Raw genomic sequence first — 23,775 nt, forward strand, 5'->3', positions numbered from 1 at the left:
AATATTTAATCCAAAATATAAAAATCTAGTAGTATTTATATATTTTTTACAACAAGTGGGGCTGTGCCCCTAACACCCTAATGGTTTGTCCGGCTGTGCCATTTTCTATCCCATCTACCATTTCCTATGCAGCTAATGAACTGTGTCCGTGGTCCTGCCCTGGCCTCTCTGGCCCAGAGTGTGTCATGCTCTGTGTTTGCCCTGCGTCCCGGTAGCCTATGTGCTGATTGCTGGGGAGCCTAGGAAACACTCAGCAGACTTTCCCGTGTTGACAATACTGACCTTTGTGGTTGTTCCCTGGCTGGAGTCAGTGACTTCAGTAACCAGAGCAGAGTGGTGGTTGCTGTCTGGCTCGCTAAGTTTTACAGTGAGCAGACGGCAGTACAGCATTACAGTGGCCTGTGAATCAGGAGATGGATGCCCTGGCCTCGGTCTTCTCTGCTGGATTCGTGTGTGTGTGTGTGGCAGGCCTCAGGCTGCGGGGGAAACTCACTGCTCTGGACTGGGCAGACCAGTCTGTCTCCCACTCCATGTATCAGAATGCTGCTATTGGCGAGGACAGGTTCCACAGGTTCTCCTAACAAAGAGCCTTTTTAGACTGCGAGAGAGAGAGTAAACAAGAGAGAAATGAGAGAGAACTGTGCCTTATTTTACATAGTCATTTACATAACGTTTAAATTTACATTGGCATGTAGTGACAGACAAATGGGGTGAGGGTTGGGGGCTTGACATGAGGGATGTGCATGTGGACTAACTTGACCGGACCCTTATCAGTATGCAATCATATTTTTATTCCGGAGATAGCCTGTTTAAAATATATTTAGCTACACATAGGTGAATAACATCAGTTCTTGTCATCATCAACCCTGTCACATGGAGTGTGAAGTGTGCCAAAGCATGTCCAACCGTCTGCTGTAATTGTTGTCAATGCTTTGGCAATAAGAATATTGAATGTTTTCATACTCCCTCACACTTAATATATTTTGTTCCCTACTAACATGTTGAGCTGTTCCCAGTAAGGATGCACATTTTTTTAAATAACAAGATGCTTTATTCTAATCAGAATGGCTTGTACCAAACCCGCTGGGTTCCACAAAAGATGTTCTATGATTTGTCTGTCATAGAAAGGTCAGGTCACCGTCCCCATTCGTTATACCTATTGCTATGTTCTGTCAGCATGACATGTTCCCATCACAAATGTGAATAGGGAAGTGTATCTACATATTTATTTAAAATGTATTAAAATGTAAATGTTATATCATCACAATAAATATACAGTGGGTATAAGAAATCTACACACCCCTGTTAAAATGCCAGGTTCTTGAGATGTAAAGATAAAGACAAAGATAAATCATGTCAGAACGTTTTCTTCCTTTAATGTGACCTATAACGTGAACAATTCAATTGAAAAACAAACTGAAATCTTTGAGGGGAAAAAAATTAAAACTCACAATAACCTGTTTGCATAAGTGTGCACACCCTTACACTAATACTTTATTGAAGCACCTTTTGATTTTATTACAGCACTTAGTCTTTTTGGATAGGAGTCTATTAGCATGGCACATCTTGACGTGGCAATATTTGCACACTCTTCTTTGCAAAAGCGCTCCAAATCTGTCAGATTGTGAGGACAAAATGTTAATCTTCTTCTGGTGAAGCCATGCTTTTGTGGATTTGGATGTGTGCTTTGGGTCGTTGTCATGCTGATAGGTGAACTTCCTCTTCATCTTTCTAACGGACACCTGAAGGTTTTGTGCTAAAATTGCCTGGTATTTGGAACTGTTCCTAATTCCCACCACCATGACTACAGCCCCAAAGCATGATGCTGCCACCACCATGCTTCACTGTGGGTATTGTGTTCTTTGGGTGATGTGCAGTGTTGTTTTTTGCGCCAAACATACCTTTTGGAATTATGGCCAAAAAGTTCAACCTTGGTTTCATCAGACCATAACACATTTTCCCATATGCTTTTGGGAGACTTGGTGTTTGTTTTTGCGAACTTCAGCCGGGCTTGGATGTATTTCTTTGTAAGAAAAGGCTATTGTTTTGCCATCCACCCCATAGCCCATTTATATGAAGAATACGGGAGATTGTTGTCACATATAGCACACAGCCAGTAAGTTTCTTTAATGTTGCTGTAGGCCTCTTGGAAGCGTCCCTGAGAAAAGCTGAACTTTATTTGTAATTAATCAGAGTCTCTTTAAATGATAGCAGGTGTGTAATGACTTCTATTTAACATGAGTTTGAATTTGATTGGTTAATTCTGAACACAGCCACATCCCCAGTTATAAGAGGGTGCGCACACTTATGCAACCAGGTAATTGTAATGTTTTTATTTTTCATTTTAACAGGGGTGTGGAGACTTTTTATCCACTGTATATGACAAAAAGGAATATTGGTATTCAGTATTCTTCAATACGTTTCAATGTCTTCTGTGTAATTCATAAGTGTAACGGTTGCTCAGCGTGGCGCTGCGTGCTCTCTCCCTCTCCGGCACGTCACCTCACCGGCATACTAACTGCTGGCAGGAGATGATGGCAGTAGTGCACACCTCTGACACACCTACAAATCATTATTAATTATGATGCCTATTTAAGTTCCTTGTTTTCACCTGCACCTCATGGGTTATTGTGTCATTTGAGTTGGATTGTGTGGTGCAGTTTTGTTGTTAGTATTTGATTAAAAAAGACAAGTATTTTATTCCTTGTTTTTATTTTTATTTTCATTTTTGCCTCTCCTTTTGCACACTTGCTACACTTGCATCTCACAATAAGATTGTTGGAAAGTTTTGTTATTTTATTTAAAGTGTTTTAAATATTTTTCACATTTTAGACATTCTTTTCCAGCAATTATTGTTTTATGGATTTCCATATGCCTAACATGTTTGAATCCCTTAATTAATATTTGTGGATTCAAATTCCTTATGTTGTTGACCATTAGGCCACAGGCTACTATGCAGCCAAAATGAGTGAATCTGTTACGGAATGAACAAAATTGGTTCAGAATACAGACTGCAGAAGCCTAAAAATACTAAGCACACAGACACATATAGAAGATCAAACAGAACGACAGAGTTCGACACAGAAACAATGCCGTCACTTCTGGATTGCATTTACAGTAACCCCCAAGCCTTGTAAATGAATCATTTTTATACACTACTATATTTCAATCCAGTGTAGCATATCCTACAGCACAAATATGAATGAAACAATCCAAAAGAAACACAGTAAATCAAACAATTTGTTTCAATCAAAAAGTCATCAGGCTATTAGATGAGTCGATGTTGTAACCATGCATGTCTAAAACAACTTCTTCTCAGTGACATTTATGGTCCAATAACACTGCAGTATATCATTCTCCGAGGCTAAAGACTGTAGGAATGGGGACATGTAAAGGTTTGTCTTTAATTCAGACCGCATGGATGGACTAGTGAAAACTCCAGGGCATAGTTAAAAAGTTATTTTCCCCTTAAAGGGGTCAGGGAAACGCATCGTTTCTGGCAATGGGGCAGCCTAATTGGGCAGTGTTAATTGTGTTCTAATGTAGGAGATGGGATGATCCTCTTAACTTGACAGCGATACACTCCATCTTCGACCCCCCCCTCACCTGACCAGTGAGTCACTATTTAGTGTGTTTATCAGTGTGTATGTGTGTGTCTGTATGTGTGTGTTTATGTTTTTGTGAGCTTTTCTATGGGTATTTCTCAGTTAAGCTTGAAGCAATATTGTTCTGTTCACCCAGAGGTCAGAATGGTCTTTTATACTGTATGGATATAAATGTGCAGTGTAAGACACATTAAGCTTTGGGATACAGAGAGGAACAGCACGTGCATCATATGTGTGTGTGTGGGGGTATGCAGAGAGGCAAAGAGAGAGTCGTCGGCTCTCCAGTGAATAAGTGAACGAGTTACAGAGTGAACGAGGTACCGAGTGCGTGGCCACTGAGTTATCTGCACTGATGAATGCCTACACGAGGAACCTAGATAACCGCTGTTTGTAAAACAAGGCAGGTCATATCTGGGAAGCAGGAGAGGAGAGGTTTGTGTGGACAGCTGTTGAATGCTTAGTGTGTGATTAATGTCTCTGTGTTGCAGGCTGCTCCTTCTCTATTTTTTCCGCTCCACGTAGGATGAGAACTTTCGGTGCTGCTCTTGCCTGCATTGTAAATCAAACTATCCTACTTCTCAAGATTGAAAAATGTCTGGTATTTCAGATGAAGTGTTCCTAGTGAAATGTGGCGCATGCTTCGTTTTCTAAACCTGTAACTCACACGTATCGCCACGGTGTTGTATCTGAACATCTGACATTGTTTTCATTTTAAAGCGTTTGAATGAACAGGAGCCATAAACTGTGAGAGGCGACCACAATCCAGCCACGTTGGAGCCTTTCGAAGAGTTCACGTTATAAATACTGTGAAATAGTTCAATAGGTCCTGTCAGACAAGGATTTCTTCATTATTTATTGTTTGATATCCAGTGTCATGCAAGAACAGCCCAGATCTTCTACAACCTTTGAAAAATGAATCAGATTATCAAGGGATACATTGTTAAACGTTGTTAGTAAATGTTGTAACTGTTTGGTAATATTATCACAGTTTAAAGACTGCAGTAAAAATGATAAGGTTCAGTTATTAACATAACTGATATGATAAAGTTCAGTTATTATGTTTACACATTTAGCTCCATCATTCGGGTTCAGACAGGAGACGTCAACCATTTATTAGAGAAACGACGCACTCCCAATGTCTTGGCGTCTTTTATGAATAGCCCTCAAAGTCAATCTCAAATTGACCAAAAAATTATAATAATAGAAAATGTTCCCCTGATCTATTCATCTATAAATCTGATCTCGCATTATGACACTGTAGACATGTAGGCTACTAGCGTGTACGTCGAGGTTTTCCGTATGTACATTCAAAATGCAGTACCTTCTGGTCAGGGCGGGTGGGAGGGTGGGCTAAGCCCTGAATGTATTGTGATCCTAGCGATGCCTCTGCCAGTAACAAACGGCCCGCAGAAGGAAATACATCCAAATGGGTGAAGGCTGGGGTGGTGGGTTGGTTTAGCAACCGCATGCTAAGATGACCAGCAGCAGACTCACCATCCTGACTGCCGTGAACTGACCGCCATATTAGATAAGGAAATCTTGAGACTGTGGTAGGAGCGATCCACAAGTCAGCTGACACATCACTGAGCCAATGCCCATTCAGGTTCCCTGGCTGAACTAGCAGCGCTTGATTTATAAAGCAGCAACTGCATGTTTTTGATGGTTGGTAAACATGTATTGATTTCAGGTAGGTGAAAGGTATCATATATAAGAAAATAATGGCGCTTGTCCTTTAGCATGCATGCTTTATAAGAGATTTGGCTTTGGGAATAACTGGACAATTGCCACTGTTTTACTCCACCTAAAAGTCAAAGGCCATCCGTAAAAAAATGTTTAAAGCTATTTATCTGGGCAGTTAGTGTTTATTTGCTATTAAAATATATAGCATTATAACAATATAGCATTATAGTAAATATCAATAAACATGAAAACAAAAGTAACAAGAACATGTTGCTGTCTTAAGCTAATAGACAGATTATGAGATGTCTAGAATCCTCTCCTTTTGGCACCCCAGCCATTCCATGTTTTTGTTCGATTCTACCACCAGCACACCTGATTCAACTTATTGTGATGTTGATTTGCTGAACTAGGTGTGCTGATGGCAGAATTCTACCAATAGAATGGCTGGGTTTGTGGGATGGATAATCTAGCAGTTTGACAGACAAAAAATCCTAGTTTTAGATCATCAAGGCCATACTTGGTTTAAGCTGTCCTAAAGAGTGGAAGACCCAAAGATCTGTCTGCATTTGATTAATGGTACTTAAATGTCCCTTCCTTGAGGAACAGAGGGAAAATCCACTGCTGATTGCTGAGCACTTGGCAGAGTCATCTGGTACCTAAGAGAAATGGCCATGTAAGGTGTGTCGCAGCTAAGAAACCATTCTTACAGAAAAGGAAAAAGCAGAAAAGATTACAATATGTGAAAGACCAAAGCTCATTCGTGGCTCTATCAAAATTTATAGTATATGAATGTAAGAATACTGACAAACACAGATTTAGATTTTTTTATGTTGTACCTCCAGGAAATGACTTACTGGCAAAAATATTATCTTTCCGCAATAATAACCCCAAACACATTGTTTGAACATAAATTTAGCGAAGGTCTAGAGATGGAATAACTCTCACAATATTAGGTTGCTCACGTTAGAGCTCCGACATCAACATATTTGAAGCTGTGTGGGATCACTTAGGCAGGAAAACAAACAAAAAAGCATCCAAAGTCAAGGGAAGAATATACCACTGAACTACTTAATAAATAGTTATCTACCAAATTGCTTCAGTTTATTGTTCTAAGACAGGGCACATCAAATACTGACTTGTTTTAAAAACTATATATTTTTGTTACTTTACATTGTATTAATGGTTCTTTGTGTTTGAGTCAATGTTCTATAGTGTTTTTATTTCAGTTATATTTTTTGCGGAGGTTGCCCCATCACACAAACTGAACCTTATTATTGTGTTGTTAAATTGAAAACAACCAATTCTAATCTAAACAGATTCTGATGTTATGATCTGGGTAAATGTTCCATGCCACTTGAAATGCACATTTATTTTTCAGAATAGCTCTGACCAAAATCAAAGCATTATCATTTGAACCTTAATATATAGCAACACAGGGCATGACTGACTTTACTGCTCCTTTAAGGGAACAAAAAGACACGTGGCATGATTGACTGTACTGCTCCTTTAAGGGAACTAAAATATTTTCCTTACATGCAGCCCTGCTAACAAGCCTGGCTGAGCGGGTGGACACCAAGGCCTTTGGAATGAGGCCAAAGTGGGCTAGGTCAGAGCAGCACAGATGCCCCTGTAATGTAGTGGGTGTCCTGCCCTTTGCATAGTGAGAGTGCTTAACAGGACATAAAGCATAATGAAATGAAACAGATGTCTTTCTGTTGCCTGTGAGAGAGGAAAAGTCTGGACGGACACACACTCACACACCCACACACACACAGGCACTAACACGTGAAGAAGTGTAAGTGCAGGAACATACACACAGGTCCGTCAAATTAACTGTGTCTGCCACTACATACACATTTTACATGCAAATTCCCCCATATCTCTCTCTCTCTTACACACACACACAGTTTTTTGTTGTGTGTGCGTTGGGATACAACGCTGGATCACCTTGGATAGATGAAAATCTCCTTTAGATAATATTATTATGGCTCCATGTGGTAGAACGAAAGCACTGATTCATAAATCTAAAAAGTGGAGACATACTTTTTTCTAGCTGAGGGTTTTGTGTAATTCCACTAGCCACTTATACAACATTAATATACGGTAATTAAGGAGCATCTCATTTATGCAGTCGTCAGCTATTGATAATGCATAACATCCTCCTTGAACAGACTCTTTGGCACCCTCTTTCCTTTTTCCTTCCATTCTCTCACTTGTTCTCCTCTACTTTCTCTCTCACAGAAATCCTAACAGTGTCGTTGTCTTGGACCCATATCTAGTCATGGACAGTCTCCCCTCACTGTCATGCCACAAATCAGACATCACACGGTTCCACACTGTTGCTGAATTTTGGGGTCATGAATTGAATCAGAATCCCCTTCACCTGCTATTTCCCTATTTGACTTTGTACTGACGCTGCTTGTGGTAGACATAAAATATAAATATATGGACAGAATATACAAACAGATTGAAAGCATATACAATAATGAGATGTAAGAGGAAAATGTATTACACATACATTTACAGTGCCAGGATATTATATCTAGATGTTTTGGTTTACAGTGGTCGGCAGAGACAGATAGTCTATTGCTGAGAGCCACAGCACTGGGAAGGAAATTTTTCAAGTTGGAGGAGTTGACATGTACTGACCACTTGCCTCCTGCCTGCCAGTAGATCATCTTTAGAATAGGTTGGAGGAGTTGACATGTACTGACCACTTGCCTCCTGCCTGACAGTAGATCATCTTTAGAATAGGTTGGAGGAGTTGACATGTACTGACCACCTGCCTCCTGCCTGACAGTAGATCATCTTTAGAATAGGTTGGAGGAGTTGACATGTACTGACCACCTGCCACCTGAACTGCCAGAAGATTATCTTGAAAACAGGAGGTATCCTGACTGGGTAGGGTCATAAAGCCGAGGACAAATCTTCACTCCCTTCAGACCATAGTCTTCAGTGTACAAGAGAAAGTTTTACTCAGTCAGTCAATACATTCAGATTTTTTAGTCAGGCATTTCAGATTTATTTTGGCAAGCTAGTTATAAATGGGCTGGCCTGTTGGAGACCCTGTCTCTGAAGGCTCCAATCATATCTTCCCTTTCTTCTTCCTTTTCAGTATCACTGTGTCTGCTGAAGTATTTGAATTGCACTTATTATGCATCTTACTTTCTTTTTGTTCTTATTGTACTTGTTAGTCTTCTTCTGGTGCACAATAATATCTTCCAGTTTTTAGTCATCAATAACCACTAATAAACATTTTTGAAGCAGCAGGTGTTGAGTTACACATTCAGCAGCAGTTCCTTAATCAGTTGCTGGAATCTGGAGACTACGTGGACATTTTGGCTGTTGTAGATCAGGAATTCTTTAAAACCAGGATATAATTAAAAAATTACAGATTTCTATGTCTGCTCTATGCCAATTTCAAACTCTTCAAAAGAGTTATATATAAGAATATATAAAAATGGTTTATAATTAATAATAACTAAAAAGAAAACATCCTTTTACTTTAAACCAGAGGTCTCAAACGGGTTCCACGGAGGGCCATGTGTCTGCAGGTTTTTGGGTTTTCCTTTAAATTGGTTCCCAGTTCAGACCTAAACAACCAGGTGGGGGTAGAAACTAACCAATTAGTGACCTAATTAGTCAATTAAGTACAAGGTGAGAGCGAAAACCTGCAGACACTCGGCCCTCTGTGGAACCGGTTTGAGACCTCTGCTTTAAACAATAGTTCCTGCAGCACTGTAATTGTAATGAACACTGAAACCGGAGTGGTGTGGTTCCAATTGCAGAAGTGCAACTGTCGATTTATTGTTGTACAATGGAGTAGGCAGGAGCAAAAACAGTAAAGACAGGCAAGTAGTTTCAGTAACCAGGAGATCAGTCCTCGAAGGCAAGGGTAGAGGCAGGGATCAACAGAGAGGAGAAAACCAGAAGCAGGCAGGCAGGTCAGGATACTGGGTGATCAGTCCGCGAAGGCAACAGTACAGGCAGGGATAGACGATAAGAGAATCCAGGGGCAGGCAGGTAGGTCGGAATTCCGGGTGATCAGTCCGCGAGGGCAACAATACAGGCAGGGTTAGGCAGGAGGAGAATCCAAGGGGCAGGTAGACAGGTCAGGACGCAGGTTTCTGGAAAAGGAGATAGGACGGGAACGGGAAGGAAGAGAACAACAGGCTGGGAGATACCGCAAGCTATACAAAGGCTTGGCAGGTCCACTACGAACAATACCTCACACTGGAGTGGAGGCAGAGCACAGGTTAAATAGGGAAGGAAACTGGACACAGGTGTTTAGTATTCTGGTGATTGGGATCTGGATTGCTGGATGCGTTCATGCGTATCGGGGAGTGGGAGTGTAACGGTGGTAGGTGAGGAGTGTGACGGGGAGGAGTTGGAAACGGAATGGCGTGAGAACCTCACAGTAATTAATTAAACAAGAAAGCAGTTAAGCCTAGTTTATCCGGCCTGCAATGAAAAGTGTTACCCTCTCGAGGTTTGAAACCGGGTCTCCCAGGTGATAGGCAGTGTTGTTAACCACTACACCACGGAGTTATATGTCGTGGAGCTCCGCCCCCTAGAGGGGCTTTAGCTCCTAGTGGTTTACCCTGGCCGCCTCCGTGTCCGTACTGAAAACTCATTATGCAACATGCGACAGCCAATCAGGGCACTCCTGCCCCTATATAGGACCTGTGAGCCCAGAGAAAGCCCTCCCATTTTATTCAGCAAACGCTTGCTGAGTTTCTACTGATTACTCTGTTTTTGCTTCAGCCTGAGAATTTTTGCCGTCGACATTCTTCAGTTCGATGTCTCAATATGAGGTTGTTGTTCTCAGCCGCTTGCCATTGCAAGATCAGGACCCTCACTTTTACGTGTGTTTCCTGCCTGGGACCGGCTCACGCTCGAGAGGGTCTCACCAACTCCGCGGCTTGCTCCTCCTGTGCTGCTTTGTCCCTCCCTACACATGTAGAGACGGTAAACTTCTTCCAACATGAGGTGGACATCTCCGCCGTGTTGGATTCTAACAGCGACGACGACGAGATGTCCGAGGAGGACGCTTCTACACAGGACTCGACTCCCCTGACTTAGGCCCGCTCCCTTCCCACGTGGGTTGAGGTGGCAGGTCTCGCGGTTCTCCCTCTCTCCGGGGAGAACTGGATGACAACCTCTCTTCCGCTGCTCTATTCGGCCTCACAATCCTCTGCTCATCGCCCGGGTTCCTGTGCTAAGCGACACCATCGCCACCAAGTCTCTGCTGCCACCTCTTCTGGTGCCTCGGCGCCTCCTCCTCCTGCTCTTACTCCCGTGCGATGCAGACAACCCCCTCCCAAACTGGATACTCCATGGCTGTCTAAGAAACCCAGACCGTCCTGACTAGGTGTGATGCGGGCTACGAGTGGCAACGTTGCCCTCACGTCCCCGACTCTTCCTCCATCAACAGAGTAAGGGATGAGTCTGACGGCGTCACAGATTCGGCCTGACTATCTTTTCCTTTCAATAAACATGCTAAGTGTAAGTTGTGCTTTTGTGCAGACTCAGACGTTGTCTGGGCCTGTTAAGTCACTTGTACCATTTTGCATGCCCTAGTTTTCCTCCATCGGTGGCTATGAGAGACTCAGGTGACTCTGTCTCTATGCCGGGCCCGTTGGATATGAGCAGTGGCACGAATGAGCGGCTTTTCCCTCATTCTCTCCCCTGCAGCCGTCTCTCATTCCGCTGCCTGAGTCCTGAGCTTGTTCACTCTCTGAGTTCTGCCCGGCACGACCGTGTTTACATTCACTTGCCTTCAGTGAAACGGTCGCTTATGCAAATGTCGGGCTCCTTTCTCTCCCGCCGTTCGATGGCTACAGAGCGTCCTGAGAGTTCACTTTGTGTTACAGACGAAACCGTGGTGGCTCCTCAACCCGCTCGCTGTGACGGGATCAATCACCAGGAAACGTCCCCCTTCTCCAGGATAGTGGAGACGGTGATGTCATCACCCGACAGAGCGTTCGCTCTACTGTCAGATCTTGGATTTGCGCTATCTGAATGCGCACTTAGCCAAACGACCATTCCATATGCTCACCACCAGTTGCCTGCTAGAAGCCTTCCTGCCGGGAGATTTCTGCTCGAGCATAGACCTCAAGGATGCTTACTTCCATGTCCCGATCGTTCGCAGACACAGGAATGGAATACCAGGATTCCATTCCGCTACGCTCTGGCTCCACGCACCCTCTCCAAAGGTCTGGAAGCAACGCTGGAGCCCTTACGCAGGGAAGGCATCAGGATTTTCTAGACAACCTCCTGATTTTAGCATCGTCCCTGGAATTGGCCAGGATACACACTGTCCGAGTGATGTCACTTCTCACGCGATTAGGTCTCGCTGTGAATTGGAAGAAGAGCGTGCCGAGGCTCACCTACAAGGGGACCTGGGCTATTGGAGGGACCCATTTGTGGACGTTCAGGTTTTCACAGACGCCTCTCTCCACAGATGGGGCGGTGTGTGCTGGGATCAGGCAGTTGGGGGCGTGTGGCCTCCCGGCCCTCGCCACATCAACCTGCTGGAACTGGACATGGTCTTATTGGTGCTGACGCACTTCTCTGACCTAGTCAAGGGCCGCAATGTCCTGGTTCGCTTGGACAACTGGGCCACGGTCGTGTACAAGGGGGGATCACGGTCGCAGCCAAGGGGGGATCAGGTCTCCTGCTCTCCACTGATCTGCGACACGTCTTTGGCTATGAGCGCATGCCCACCTCTGCTCCCTGACTGCGACTCATTCCGGGCCGTCTCCATCACGACAAGTGGCGTCTCCATCCAGACATCGTCTCCCTCACCTGGCAGAGGTTTGGGATCTTTTACGCGTTTTCCCTGCAGCGCTGCATAGCGCGTCTGCTGGCTCGGATCAAGGCGGAAGGGCTTCGGGTCATCCTGGTGGCACCCGATCATCCTGCGGCTATTTGGTATCCAGAGATGATCCAGTTGCTGGCGGACCACCTGTGGTCGGTTCCGCTCAGACAGGATGCACAGAGGGCTCGATTCTACACCCTCCATCGCTGTCAGAAACTCTCATGGTCTGGCTCCTGAGCGGGACAGGCTTCTGAATAGAGGTTTCTCCGCTGCCGTCGTCTGCACCATACAGGGAGCTAGGGCAACGTCTAAGTCCAAATTGTATTCCTCTCGCTGGAATATGTTTGTGTTGTGGTGCATGCATTTCTGTCATCTCTTTGATATGGATAGGTCTCCTTCGACCATCCATGCATACGCATCGGCCATCTCTCCATGCTTTGCTGGAAACACGGTTTTCAGCCACCCTCTCCTCCGCCGTTTCCTTTTGGGTATGCGCCATCTGCGCCCGGTGGCCAGGCAAGGCGCTCCACAGTGGGACCTTGCTAAGGTGCTAGGTGCTCTTTGTGAACCCCCATTCGAGCCCTTCCAGCAGTGTTCTCTAAAGTTGCTCTCCCTTAAGACTGCCTTGCTCATTGCTTTGTGCTCTGCTAAGCACCCAGGCTCCCTGGCTATCAGAGAGGACTTAGGTTGCGCTACACTTAGACCTAATCCGTCCTTTGTTCCCAAGGTTATCACCAGCTCTTTTCGGTTGAGGACTATCGATTTACAGGCCTTCTTCCCGAGAGGCTCAACTGTCTGTGCCCAGTACGCGCTCTCACCCTTTACGTAGAGCGCAGCAGGTCTATCAGACTGACTCCCCAGCTGTTTATTTGCTTTTTGAATTCCTGGTTGGGTCGTCCGCTTCTAAGCAGCGTCTCTCCCACTGGCTTTGTGACTGCATTCCTTTGGCCTACGGGGCGTCTGGTTCTGTTGTTCCAGAGGGTCTCCGTGCACACTCCATGCGGGGTATTGCTGCCTCCTTTGACCTTTTCCACGGGGTCAGGGTGGATGACATTTGCGCTGCGACATCGTGGTCGTCGCCTTCGTCGTTCATGCGTTTCTTTTTACTGGACGTGTCTCCGTCATCCCTTGTTCATTCAGTTCTCTGTGCTGCTGCCTGAGATCTCTGAATTTTGCTAGGGAATCCTGTGCTTTGCCTTGATTCTATCCTTTCCCTAACAGTACAGAATCCTGTAGCCTGAATGGTTCAGGGGTATTGTCATTGCCTGCCAATATACTTGGTGTGGGTTCCCTCTTTCTTGCGACATTCCTCATATATATTTTTTTTGTATACCCATGCCCCTCATCTCATGTTGTGTGCTGCATGAGGGTTTTTTGTTGTGCTTATGTGGAACGGATACGTTTCCCTTTCGCTTGAGCTCAACATCCTTTCTCCCTGTGGGTGGCCTATGTGTTCATGGGCCTGCTCTGAAGGGGGATTCCATCATTAATGCATTCGATCATCCCTTTCTGACCTTGTCAGTTATCGGGGAGGTTTCGTCTTGGGGTTTTAGGGGAAGGGTTCTACTGGACTCTGTGAGCCTTACTGGTGTCCCGGCAGGGAGTACATCTTTGGGTCGCTCGCTCCGCCGTGAACCACTAGGAGCTAAAGCCCCTCTAGGGGGCGGAGCTACACGACATATAACGTTAGTTACCAGGAATGTAACTCCGGTTAAATGAGTGGAGCGGAGTCCCTTAAACCTGTTGCCCTGCTGTCCCACAAGTTATGCTGAATAAACTCGGAAGGGCGTTCTCTGGGCTCACGGGTCCTATATAGGGGCAGGAGTGCCCTGATTGGCTGTTGCATCTTGCATAATGAGTTTTCATTACGGCCGTGGACGCGGCCAGGGTAAACCACTAGGAGCTAAAGCCCCTCTAGGGGGCTCCGCTCCACTCATATAACCGGAGTTACATTTCCGGTAACTAACGTTAACCTCTGACGTTTTAACTGCATATTAGCCAGTAATAGGCTTTACCGGTATCTACTAACTTACTGGAATAGTCATAAGAATTGAGCAATTGCTAGTGAGTCTGCCAAAGCTATTTCTTTTCATGGCATAAGAACGTATTTTTTTCTTTCATGGCATAACAAAGTACTTTTTTCTTTCTTTCGTGATTGACATTAATACAATATCCATCAATAAAGGTGACAATAACCAACTTTTTCATCAAGTGAAAAGATCATGGAATCATGGTATCTACTAGAAATTAGAAATAAATTAGGTATCCCGCAAACGATTCAAACTTAGGTCTTCCACATGAGAGACAGAGTCCTTAACCACTACGCCACGGTATTAACAATTTCCACAATCGCTAGACTCCTTTGAGAATTGTGTTAATTAAACTGAGTAATGTTTCTTATTACGTTTTCCCCCACCATAGTGTCTACGGAATGTATTGCGTAGACACTATAGGCTAACATAACTACTGTATATTGTAGGGAGCCAGAAATAATCGTCCACCAGAAATAATCGTAATATAACCGTAAACTGCCAGCAAAGGTTTTGTCTATACAGAACAATTCATAATGCATACTTGGCTTCACCTACAAGGAGATACAAACTCAGGGCCTATAGTTCGCAGGTCTGCTTCGCTAACCACTACGCTACTTAACAAAGTACACTTAGTCAGTCAGTCAATCAGTAAGAGACATTTGCTCTTCTTGGCCAGCTCCGCTTACGCAGTCCGGCGAAAGTCAGGAATCCGCACTATGCTCATTAGATTTAGTGCAAGACAGCTCATGGTCTGTTAAGTTCTTTCATTTTATTTGATGTTATAGAAACTACCATGGTAATAATCATCAAATCAGTTTTTACAAATTATTTTGTTTAATTCATGTTGTATTACAGGAACTTTTCATTCTGCAATGAAACACGTTTTGTGGCCTCATTTCACTGTGCATTAACAGTGCATTAACTCAAGCAACAACACAGAGGGAGTTATGCCTGTTAGAAGTGACATGCTAGCAATATACTTTTAAATACCAGGGCTATTGAACAGATTCATAGGTCTATTTTGCATTTTATATCTAGAGTCTTTGATGTTTATGTTTGATTTGTTTGACGTTAACGTGGAATTGTTTCACAAAAATCATGTGATGGATCACAAAGGAATTTAATTTAGGAAGTGCGCGTATTAATAATTAGAATATAGAATGTCTTTACTGTTACGCCTTATTGAATGCATTATTTTTCTTCTAGATGTGAAAATAGATCAAAATAGATCAGGATCCATAAGGATCTTCTGTTCCTATTTAATTTTTCTTTTGTTTTGTGGTTGGAACAGGAATGTGGTGAAAGATTGACAAAATAGATTTGATGAACATTTCTTGATTTGAAACTCATGCTACTGTCATGAATGTGGACCAAAAGTAGGGTCCTATACTGCCAGACCACTCTAGGCATGGAAATGTCACTGGATATTCTAACATTTAATTGGTTCCTCTGAAGCTTGTATGCATCACACTGAAAAAACTATTTCGTAGCCCAAATATTTTGCTCCTGATGGTGTTTGTGAAAAGGAAAATTCAGGGGAAAGTTGTAGGATTTCCTGTGATTAATTATCTTGTTGATGTCTTTAAGTGTCAATTAATACTGTAGAAGAGTGAAATAGCATTACTTTACACATGAAATTACATCTCTTGACAAATCAGCACTTGAATATGACTTCATGTCACTTTTAACTTTCATATGTTCATTATTTGTTTACATAGTGTTTACACTATAATTTGTAATGCCACAGTGATTCATTGGTGCACATGCACGAAAGGCAGTGCTACACCATACATCTGTCAGGGCTAGAAAGAAGGGATAAAGCTTCCAACCCCTTCCTCAAGCTAGCTAAAAACAACTAAAATGTTAGCAAATGGATGCAAACAATGAAGGATGCGAACATTGTTCTCCTGAACAAAAACAACTAAAATCAATAAACATCATTTGTTTCAGTTAGATAACTTACCACCTCAATTATATTTTGTAAGAACATTGTTGTTGTTGATAATGTTTTGAATCTTCAAAAGTATCTAATTTTGAAATAGCAATGTAATAGCAGCTACTGAACTGCTTTTACATTGTTAGATGGTTGAAAAAAGTATGTTTGTTATATAGTATGTTATAATTGGTTATACATTTTTGAAGTTATTTTCATGCTTAACTGTTGGAATTCAACAGATGTAAATCTAGTGGTATATAGAATATAGTCATAAAAATTATTGCTATGAAAATTGAAATAGACTCCCGTTGCTGGTTGTTGTTTTCAGGATTATTTTACAGTATAATCTGTTTATTAGCTGACACAACTAATAGTGTTATTTGATGAGTTCATTTTGACATCTAAAACGGCATTCCATATCTTGTGACCTAGAGTCCCTGCTTACCTAATAGCTAGAAATTATTTTGGACAGTTTAGGTTTGATAGACGATTTTCCGAATGTTGTTGTTAACACAACTCTTCACTTTGATAAAACGCTGCAGTTCAATCCAATGAAACAATCAACACAGAGCTATTCAACTGAAGAATTGTCTCAGAATGGTTCCACTGTCATGACAGTCAGTTCACTTTACTTGAGCGGTCCCAGACAAAACCCCAATAGAACAGATTAGGGATGAAGTCAAATGTTTCCCGTATGAACCTACTGTCGTCCCATCTTCAGCTAATGTATGAATCCAATAGGTCAACAACTTCTCTAACAGTTGTAGAATCATCTGCCTAAAATAATGTTTTGGAGGCAAAGAGAAGTCAGATTCGGTACTAGATGGCTGAACATAATAAACTGACCACTGGGGGTAGGCTTGACTGGCATACGATGTAGGGTTTTCTGCTGCTGGGTAATCCCAAATAATCCTCTGAGATTTTGTGGCTGGACAAGAAAAAAAACGTTACCCAGATCCACTCTGTATCTTAGCAACCACGTTCCAACAACCCTGCATTAGGGTGTGAGGACTGGAGACAGTGACTGTGAAAGAACGAGATATTGAGGTTGTGAGTAAAAAAAATGAAATGGCCTTCCTCACAACTGACACAAACCAGAGTTTGGTCACCCAGAGCGGTGAGGTAAATCAGCTTATGGTGAGAAGCAGTCAAGTATCACCTTGTGTCAATAATTTGTTTATTTTCATTTGCATTTGCTGGCATCCTATCGTCTGAGGCTGGAGTGTTTCAACACACGCTCACACTCTCACATTCCACAGAAATGCACTACCAATTACACACTCAACCACCACGCACACACATGCATGCACACATTTGATCTCTTTGTACAGTAAGTTGAGCTGGAAGAGGGCTTGTGGTTAATAGTGGCGACAGGGCTTTTGACTCTATCTCCATTCAGGGTCGAAGAGGAATGGGCCTGTCACGTATACAGAACCAGGCCCAGCTGTGGGCTAGCATGCGTGAGATGTAGGGCTCTGGTAAATGAGCCTGACACACAGCAAGGCCAAAGCTTTTGGAGCCTCATCCATCATGTTGATCAGCCCTAAAATGCTTGGCCAGGGAAAATCCCCAGCATGGAGCCCATGCAAAGGGCACAATAGAGAGGAGCGTTAGCCGGGAAGTACTGGTCAAAATTGTCAGTGTAATGTGTTTGTACTAAAGGACATTCTACAAAAATCCAGAAAAAACTTGAACCTTCATCTGACAAACACTCTGGTTCATGTGTTTTTCTTGTTGGTTCTTGTGTTATTTTCATGGTTTTAGTCCCCCTGTTTAGTTTACGTGTTTGGTTCCACTGTTGAAGTTTCTCTGTTTGGTTAAACTTGGTTCATGTTTTTGGTAAATTTTTTTGGTTCCTGTGTTGGGTTCATGGGTATGGTTCATGGGTGGGTTTCTATCTGATTATGCTGTTTGAGGTGTTTGATAAGATAAAAAGACAGATAAGATAATCAGACAGATGATACACGGTCTTAGATGATAGGACAGATGAGAAATGGTCTTAGATGATAGGACAGATGATACATGGTCTTAGATGATAGGAAAGATGAGACATGGTCTTAGATGATAGGACAGATGATAAATGGTCTTAGATGATAGGAAAGAAGAGACATGGTCTTAGATGATAGGACAGATGATAAATGGTCTTAGATGATAGGACAGATGAGACATGGTCTTAGATGATAGGACAGATGAGAAATGGTCTTAGATGATAGGAAAGATGAGACATGGTCTTAGATGATAAGACTTATTAAAAGATGAGTTTTATTCTCTCTGTCTTTCAGACATTTGCTTCTCCATCCCTTATTTCTTCATCACCTCTATCAACACTCAAAACATAATTTTGTTTAACTTCCTTGCATCCTTTCAACAGGATTAAAAAAATAACAGCATGGGGAGGTAATGTTAATTCCCAATTACTAAGTATAATTTCAGCAAAATTAGTACACTATTTGTAAATAACATTGTTTTTTACCAGATTTTATAAGTAGCAACAATAGATCATTTTTAACTATTTTATACTTTCAACAATTTCTTGATGTCATTGTTCAGTGTACTTAAGCAAATGCTGAAGCTGCTATTTCTGATAGCACTGGTCTATATGGCTGTTGTGTTGAATCTCAAGGTAAAACCTTCTTTAGACAGAGATTCTGTTATTGCCCTGTAAACAAACCGTATGGTCCATGCATTTTGTGTTCCACTAAATGTTATTTTGCATCTATAGCACACATCCAACAATAGTAAATAAATCTTAGTAAATCTTCATAGAGCTACAGCTACACAATCTATTTGAGATACTTTATGATTTAACAATATGAGTTGGAATGAGATGTGATTAATCTGGTTAGAGCGCAAAGCGGTTTTTTTCATCACCCTTCTACATTTCAACATGTACAACTGCTGCATTACTTCCCATTGCAAATATCTTTAATCATGTTTATAATTATTAGTGTTCATTTTCACATGATTCTTAGAGCAAGTGAGTTGCAAAAAGAGCTGTGGCACTTACTAGATGACCAGGTTATGGTGTTTCTTGTCCATGTTGAAACTGTGTTTTGCTGCTTATACTATTTACGAAAAGATAAAAGTCCAAACTCTATTTTTGGATTTGTTCCGGTTTTGTTCTTTTTCTTTTTTTGCCTCACTTTTACGCACATGCTTCCCTTGCACCTCACACAAACAAGGAACATGTTAGTTATTCACTTTGAGAATGAGCCTACTGTACTACAACTCCTAAAGAGTCATTTGCCCCCACCAAAACAGTCAATTGCAAGTCAAATTCTGACTGGTTGACACAACATTATGGTCATTCCAAAATGTGTCTCCAATACAATTGAATGGCCAATGCCTTATGTGCAATTGCTGAAGTTACAACCAGTAGTAGCTGGCTATGCAGCATAGACACAACCAAATAATCTATCTTTATTTCTTCTCTGAAGGCATATACATTTGTGTCAAGATTGTTTGTGAGTTCGACTCCAATCTTTATTTCCCAAAGATCTTTCAGGTAAAGTCTTCACAATCCCAATGGAGAAAGAAAACCCATATATAAAACTTCATGCTGACTTCTCCAAGCCTATTACTGCTTTGAATTAGAATGAGGACAGTCCCTTTTCTCTCTGGCAACAGTCTCATGACAATGATTTGCTGTTGTACAAACCCTCCGTGGGAGTGTGCCGAGCGCATGCCTATATGCCTGGACAAATTCATAGTACAGGGAATCTTCTTAACTGGGATGCATTGCAATTTACCACCAGTAGAAAAGTGACTTTAAATGAAGTTTGAGGAACACAACAAGTTCAGGGTGTTGACTTGGCCTTCAAATTCCCCAGAGCTCAATCCAATCGAGCATCTGTGGGATGTTCCGGACAAACAGGTCCAATCCATGGAGGTCCCACCTTGCAACTTAGAGGACTTAAAGGATCTGCCGCTAACTTCTTGGTGCCAGATACCACAGCACACCTTCAGAGGTCTAGTGGAGTCCATGTCTCGATGGGTCAGGGCTGTTTTGGTGGCAAAGGGGGACCCACACAATATTAGGCTGGTGGTCATAATGTTATGGCTGGTGGGTGTATATGTAATTATTTGATTAATATAATGGCACATTTAGTCTGCCATATGTGCATTTCCAGAGATAGTGTTAATGCATGGAGTTTACAAAACAGCATGTCTGATTCCTTATGCTTTAAATGTTAATATTGAGACTGTTAACTCATATTGGTCTGGATTGAGAAGGTGTGTGTTAACATTATTCAATGGTGAGTTGTATTTTTCTATTAATATTATTGAATGACTAGCTGTTGTATGTTTGTGTTATCATTTAATTGGGGGTTGTAGGTTGGTGTTAACAATAAGAGTTGGAGTGAAATGTACATCATTTTGTTAGATCTGCAAAGCAGTTAAAACAGTTTGCTTCATCACCCTTTTACATTTCGACATAGACGAGGATTTGCTATTGAAATGTGGAGCACTTCTTCTCAGAACATAAAAAGGCATTCCATTCTACTACACCCCTTCCAGCTGTCAGATATAAAGAGAGCAGGACAGAGGTTTGTTTCACTGCCTTGCTTCCCTTCATCTGGATTGAGATTTATAAAACATGGAGAGGTAATGTTCATTCCCAATTATTGCTTCAAAGTCTAGCAACAATAATACAATATTCTGAAAATAACTCTGTTTTACCACATTTGAAATGCAGCTACAATAGATAATTTTTTACTTTCAATAATTTTATTTTCAATAATCCGTTGATGTCTTTCTTCAGCATTCTAAAGCAGATGGTGAGGCTGCTATCTCTGATAGCACTGGTCTATGGCTGTTGTGGTGAATCTCAAGGTAAAGGATAATCTGTTATTACCCTGTAAACAAGCTATACAAAAACATGCAGTTCTTGTCTTGTTGCACTAAATGTTTTTTTGCACTTTTAGCACACATTCAATGGACATAGATCGGGCAGATATTTGAAGGTGTTTGGTCTTCATTTCAGCCAGATGAACTTCACAGAGCTACAGCTACAGTACATTTTCCTATACTTTAGGCTTTGAATGCTATTATTGAGACTGTGAACTCATATTGGACTTGATAAAGATGTAGGTTTGTGTTAACATTATTCAATGGTGAGTTGTATTTTTGTGTTAGCATTGTTTAATGAATAGTTGTTATATGTTTCGATTAACATTTAATTGTGAGTTGTAGGTTTGTGATTAATTTATTTAATTGTGAGTGGTAGGTGTGTGTTAGCAATATGAATTGGTTAGAGAGCAAAGCAGTTTAAACAGTTTGCTTTATCACCCTTCTAAGTTTCGACATTGCCTAACACTTATGTTGAAATGTGGAGTGCTTCTTCTAAGAACAAAACAACATTCCATTCTATTCACTGGATGTAATAAGCCTGTCAGTCCCAATCATGACAATACAAAACATTTCCAGAAATCTAGAGCTACTGCATAACTTTCCATTGCAAACATCTTCAATAAAGTGCATCACACAAAATGTGAACATTCATACTTTTTTCACAGCAAGCGAACTGCAAAACATGCTGTGGAACTTAGATGATTACAATCATTTGAAACTAACACTTGATTCAATTCATCATTGTCAGTGTGTGAACAAGGAAAATGCTAGCTATTCTCTTTCAGTTATGCAATGACTGTGAGACTTCTACAACTCCTAATGAGCAATTTCATTAGGAGAACCAAAACAGTCCATTGCAAATTAAATTATGATTGGTTGATACAACAATACAGTCATTCATGGCAAATTCCTTACAGTATGTACAGTTCCTGAATGTATAACCAATACTAGCCATCTAAGCATCCTAGAGACAAGAAAAATTCTGATGGGATATAATTGTATCAATAAAAAAGGTATTTGATTTTATAAATGATTACATTAATGAATATATGTATGTGCATCTATCCGAGGCATATATGTTTGTGTTAACATTATTTGTGAGTTTGACTCCAGTCTTTTTTCCCCTAAGATCTTTCAGGTAAAGTCTTCACAATCCCAACCAATGATGCAAACCCATATATAAAGCTTCATGCCAACATCAACAAGCCTATTACTGCTATGACCATGTGTCAGAGGTTCAACTCTGGCTTAGAACGAGGCCAGACTCTTTTCTCACTGGCAACAAAGTCTGCTGACAACGAATTGATGTTGTACAAATCGTCCCTGGGAACGTATCGAGTCCATGTCAGACTAAGGTCACTGGATTTCTTCAATCTACCAGATGGTATAAATGAATGGATCTCTCTCTGCTGGACCTGGGACTCTAAAACTGGTCTGACTCAGCTGTGGCTGAATGGGAAGAGAAGTGCACGGAGGGTTATTAGTCCTCATGGGACTATAACTGGTGAACCAAGCATAGTGTTAGGTCAAGATCAGGACACGTATGGCGGAGGCTTTGATCCCAATCAGTCCTTTGTGGGGGATGTCACTGATGTCCACTTCTGGGACAAAGTCCTTTCACCATGTGATATTAAATACTATATGCATGGACAAATTAAAAGTCCTGGGAATCTTCTCAACTGGGAAGCATTGCAATTTACCACCAACGGAAAAGTGTTCATAGAGAAAAGTGACTTTATATGTTAGGGTTGGGGTATTTCCAGGTGATCTACGATGCTCTTTGTTAAGCCTTGCTGAGACTTCTTTGATGTTCATCTTTGATCTTTGATGTAATTTGGGCTATTTGGGACCCTTACATTTATTCCCCGGTTCTGTGTTGGTGTGACAGAAGACAAGCATGATATGTAACTAAATCAAATATGAAAATATGAAAAAAGCATTGCAATTTACCACCAAGGCAAAAGTGTTCATAGAGAAAAGTGACTTTGTATATTAGGGTTGTGGTGTTTCCAGGTGATCTTATATGCTCTTTGTTAAATCCACATTATTCATGCACAATATTTTGATTCCTGAAATCAAATGTCCATTTCCATAGGTTGTCTAGCCCAAGCTTGCAGAACCACGTTTGACATGCTCTGCAGAAAGATATAGGTTCAGGTCATTTACTGAAACGTTGCTTCTTAATTTCAGTATGTTGAAACTTAGTTTAGAATGGTTTTGCAATGCACTGTAATGTAGCCTAATTTCGCAAAATTATTACAAGACAAACATGTTTCTTATTTGTCGCATCGACTCTGATCGACAAAAGAAAAACTCTCAAGCCTGTGTAAAATATTTTTGCTAATATTGTAAGTAAAGTTTTGTCATTTCAAACCAAATTTCCTAATTAGATGATGCCCATTAAAATGTATGGATAGAAATGTATGTGTTCCTAATGCATAAACGTGGAAATACACGACAGTGTGAACATGTTATTTCATCTTTTAGGCTCTATATGCTTTTGCAAGTCAATTATTCACTTCACAATTGTCAACGGTGGTTTGGTCCCTAACCTGAATGGACAAGCGTGGGCAAACACACCCACACCATTTTTGCCGGACTTCTTGGATCCGGCCAAGAAGAGCGAATGTCTCTTACTGAGTGACTGACTGATTGGCTGACTGCCCCTTGTTAAATAGCGCATCGGTTAGGGACATGGGCAACCATGCAAGGGACTGGTGTTCAAGCCTCGACACGGACAAAACTAAGTATGTATTAGGATTTGTTCAGATAACGTAAAACTGTTGATGGTTATATTGGGGCTATTTACAGTGTTTAATTAATACTGTCTAGCTAAATATTCGAAAAAAC

At 41.6% G+C, this 23,775-nt stretch overlaps 1 protein-coding gene across 3 annotated transcripts; it reads left to right on the top strand.

Moving 5' to 3' along the window:
- The first annotated feature begins 20,573 nt into the window (after positions 1-20,573).
- On the top strand, positions 20,574-23,385 carry LOC105030303 (serum amyloid P-component-like). Of its 3 annotated transcripts, XM_029120163.1 has the most exons (4): positions 20,574-20,679; positions 20,837-20,907; positions 21,843-21,938; positions 22,055-23,385. In XM_029120163.1, exons 1-4 carry the CDS (start codon positions 20,672-20,674, stop codon positions 22,669-22,671), a joined length of 792 nt encoding a protein of 263 aa, XP_028975996.1. In that variant the 5' UTR covers positions 20,574-20,671; the 3' UTR covers positions 22,672-23,385.
- Positions 23,386-23,775: the final 390 nt, after the last annotated feature.

Source organism: Esox lucius, chromosome 6 (assembly GCF_011004845.1).
Source record: "Esox lucius isolate fEsoLuc1 chromosome 6, fEsoLuc1.pri, whole genome shotgun sequence".
In the NCBI taxonomy this organism is placed as follows: Eukaryota; Metazoa; Chordata; class Actinopteri; order Esociformes; family Esocidae; genus Esox; species Esox lucius.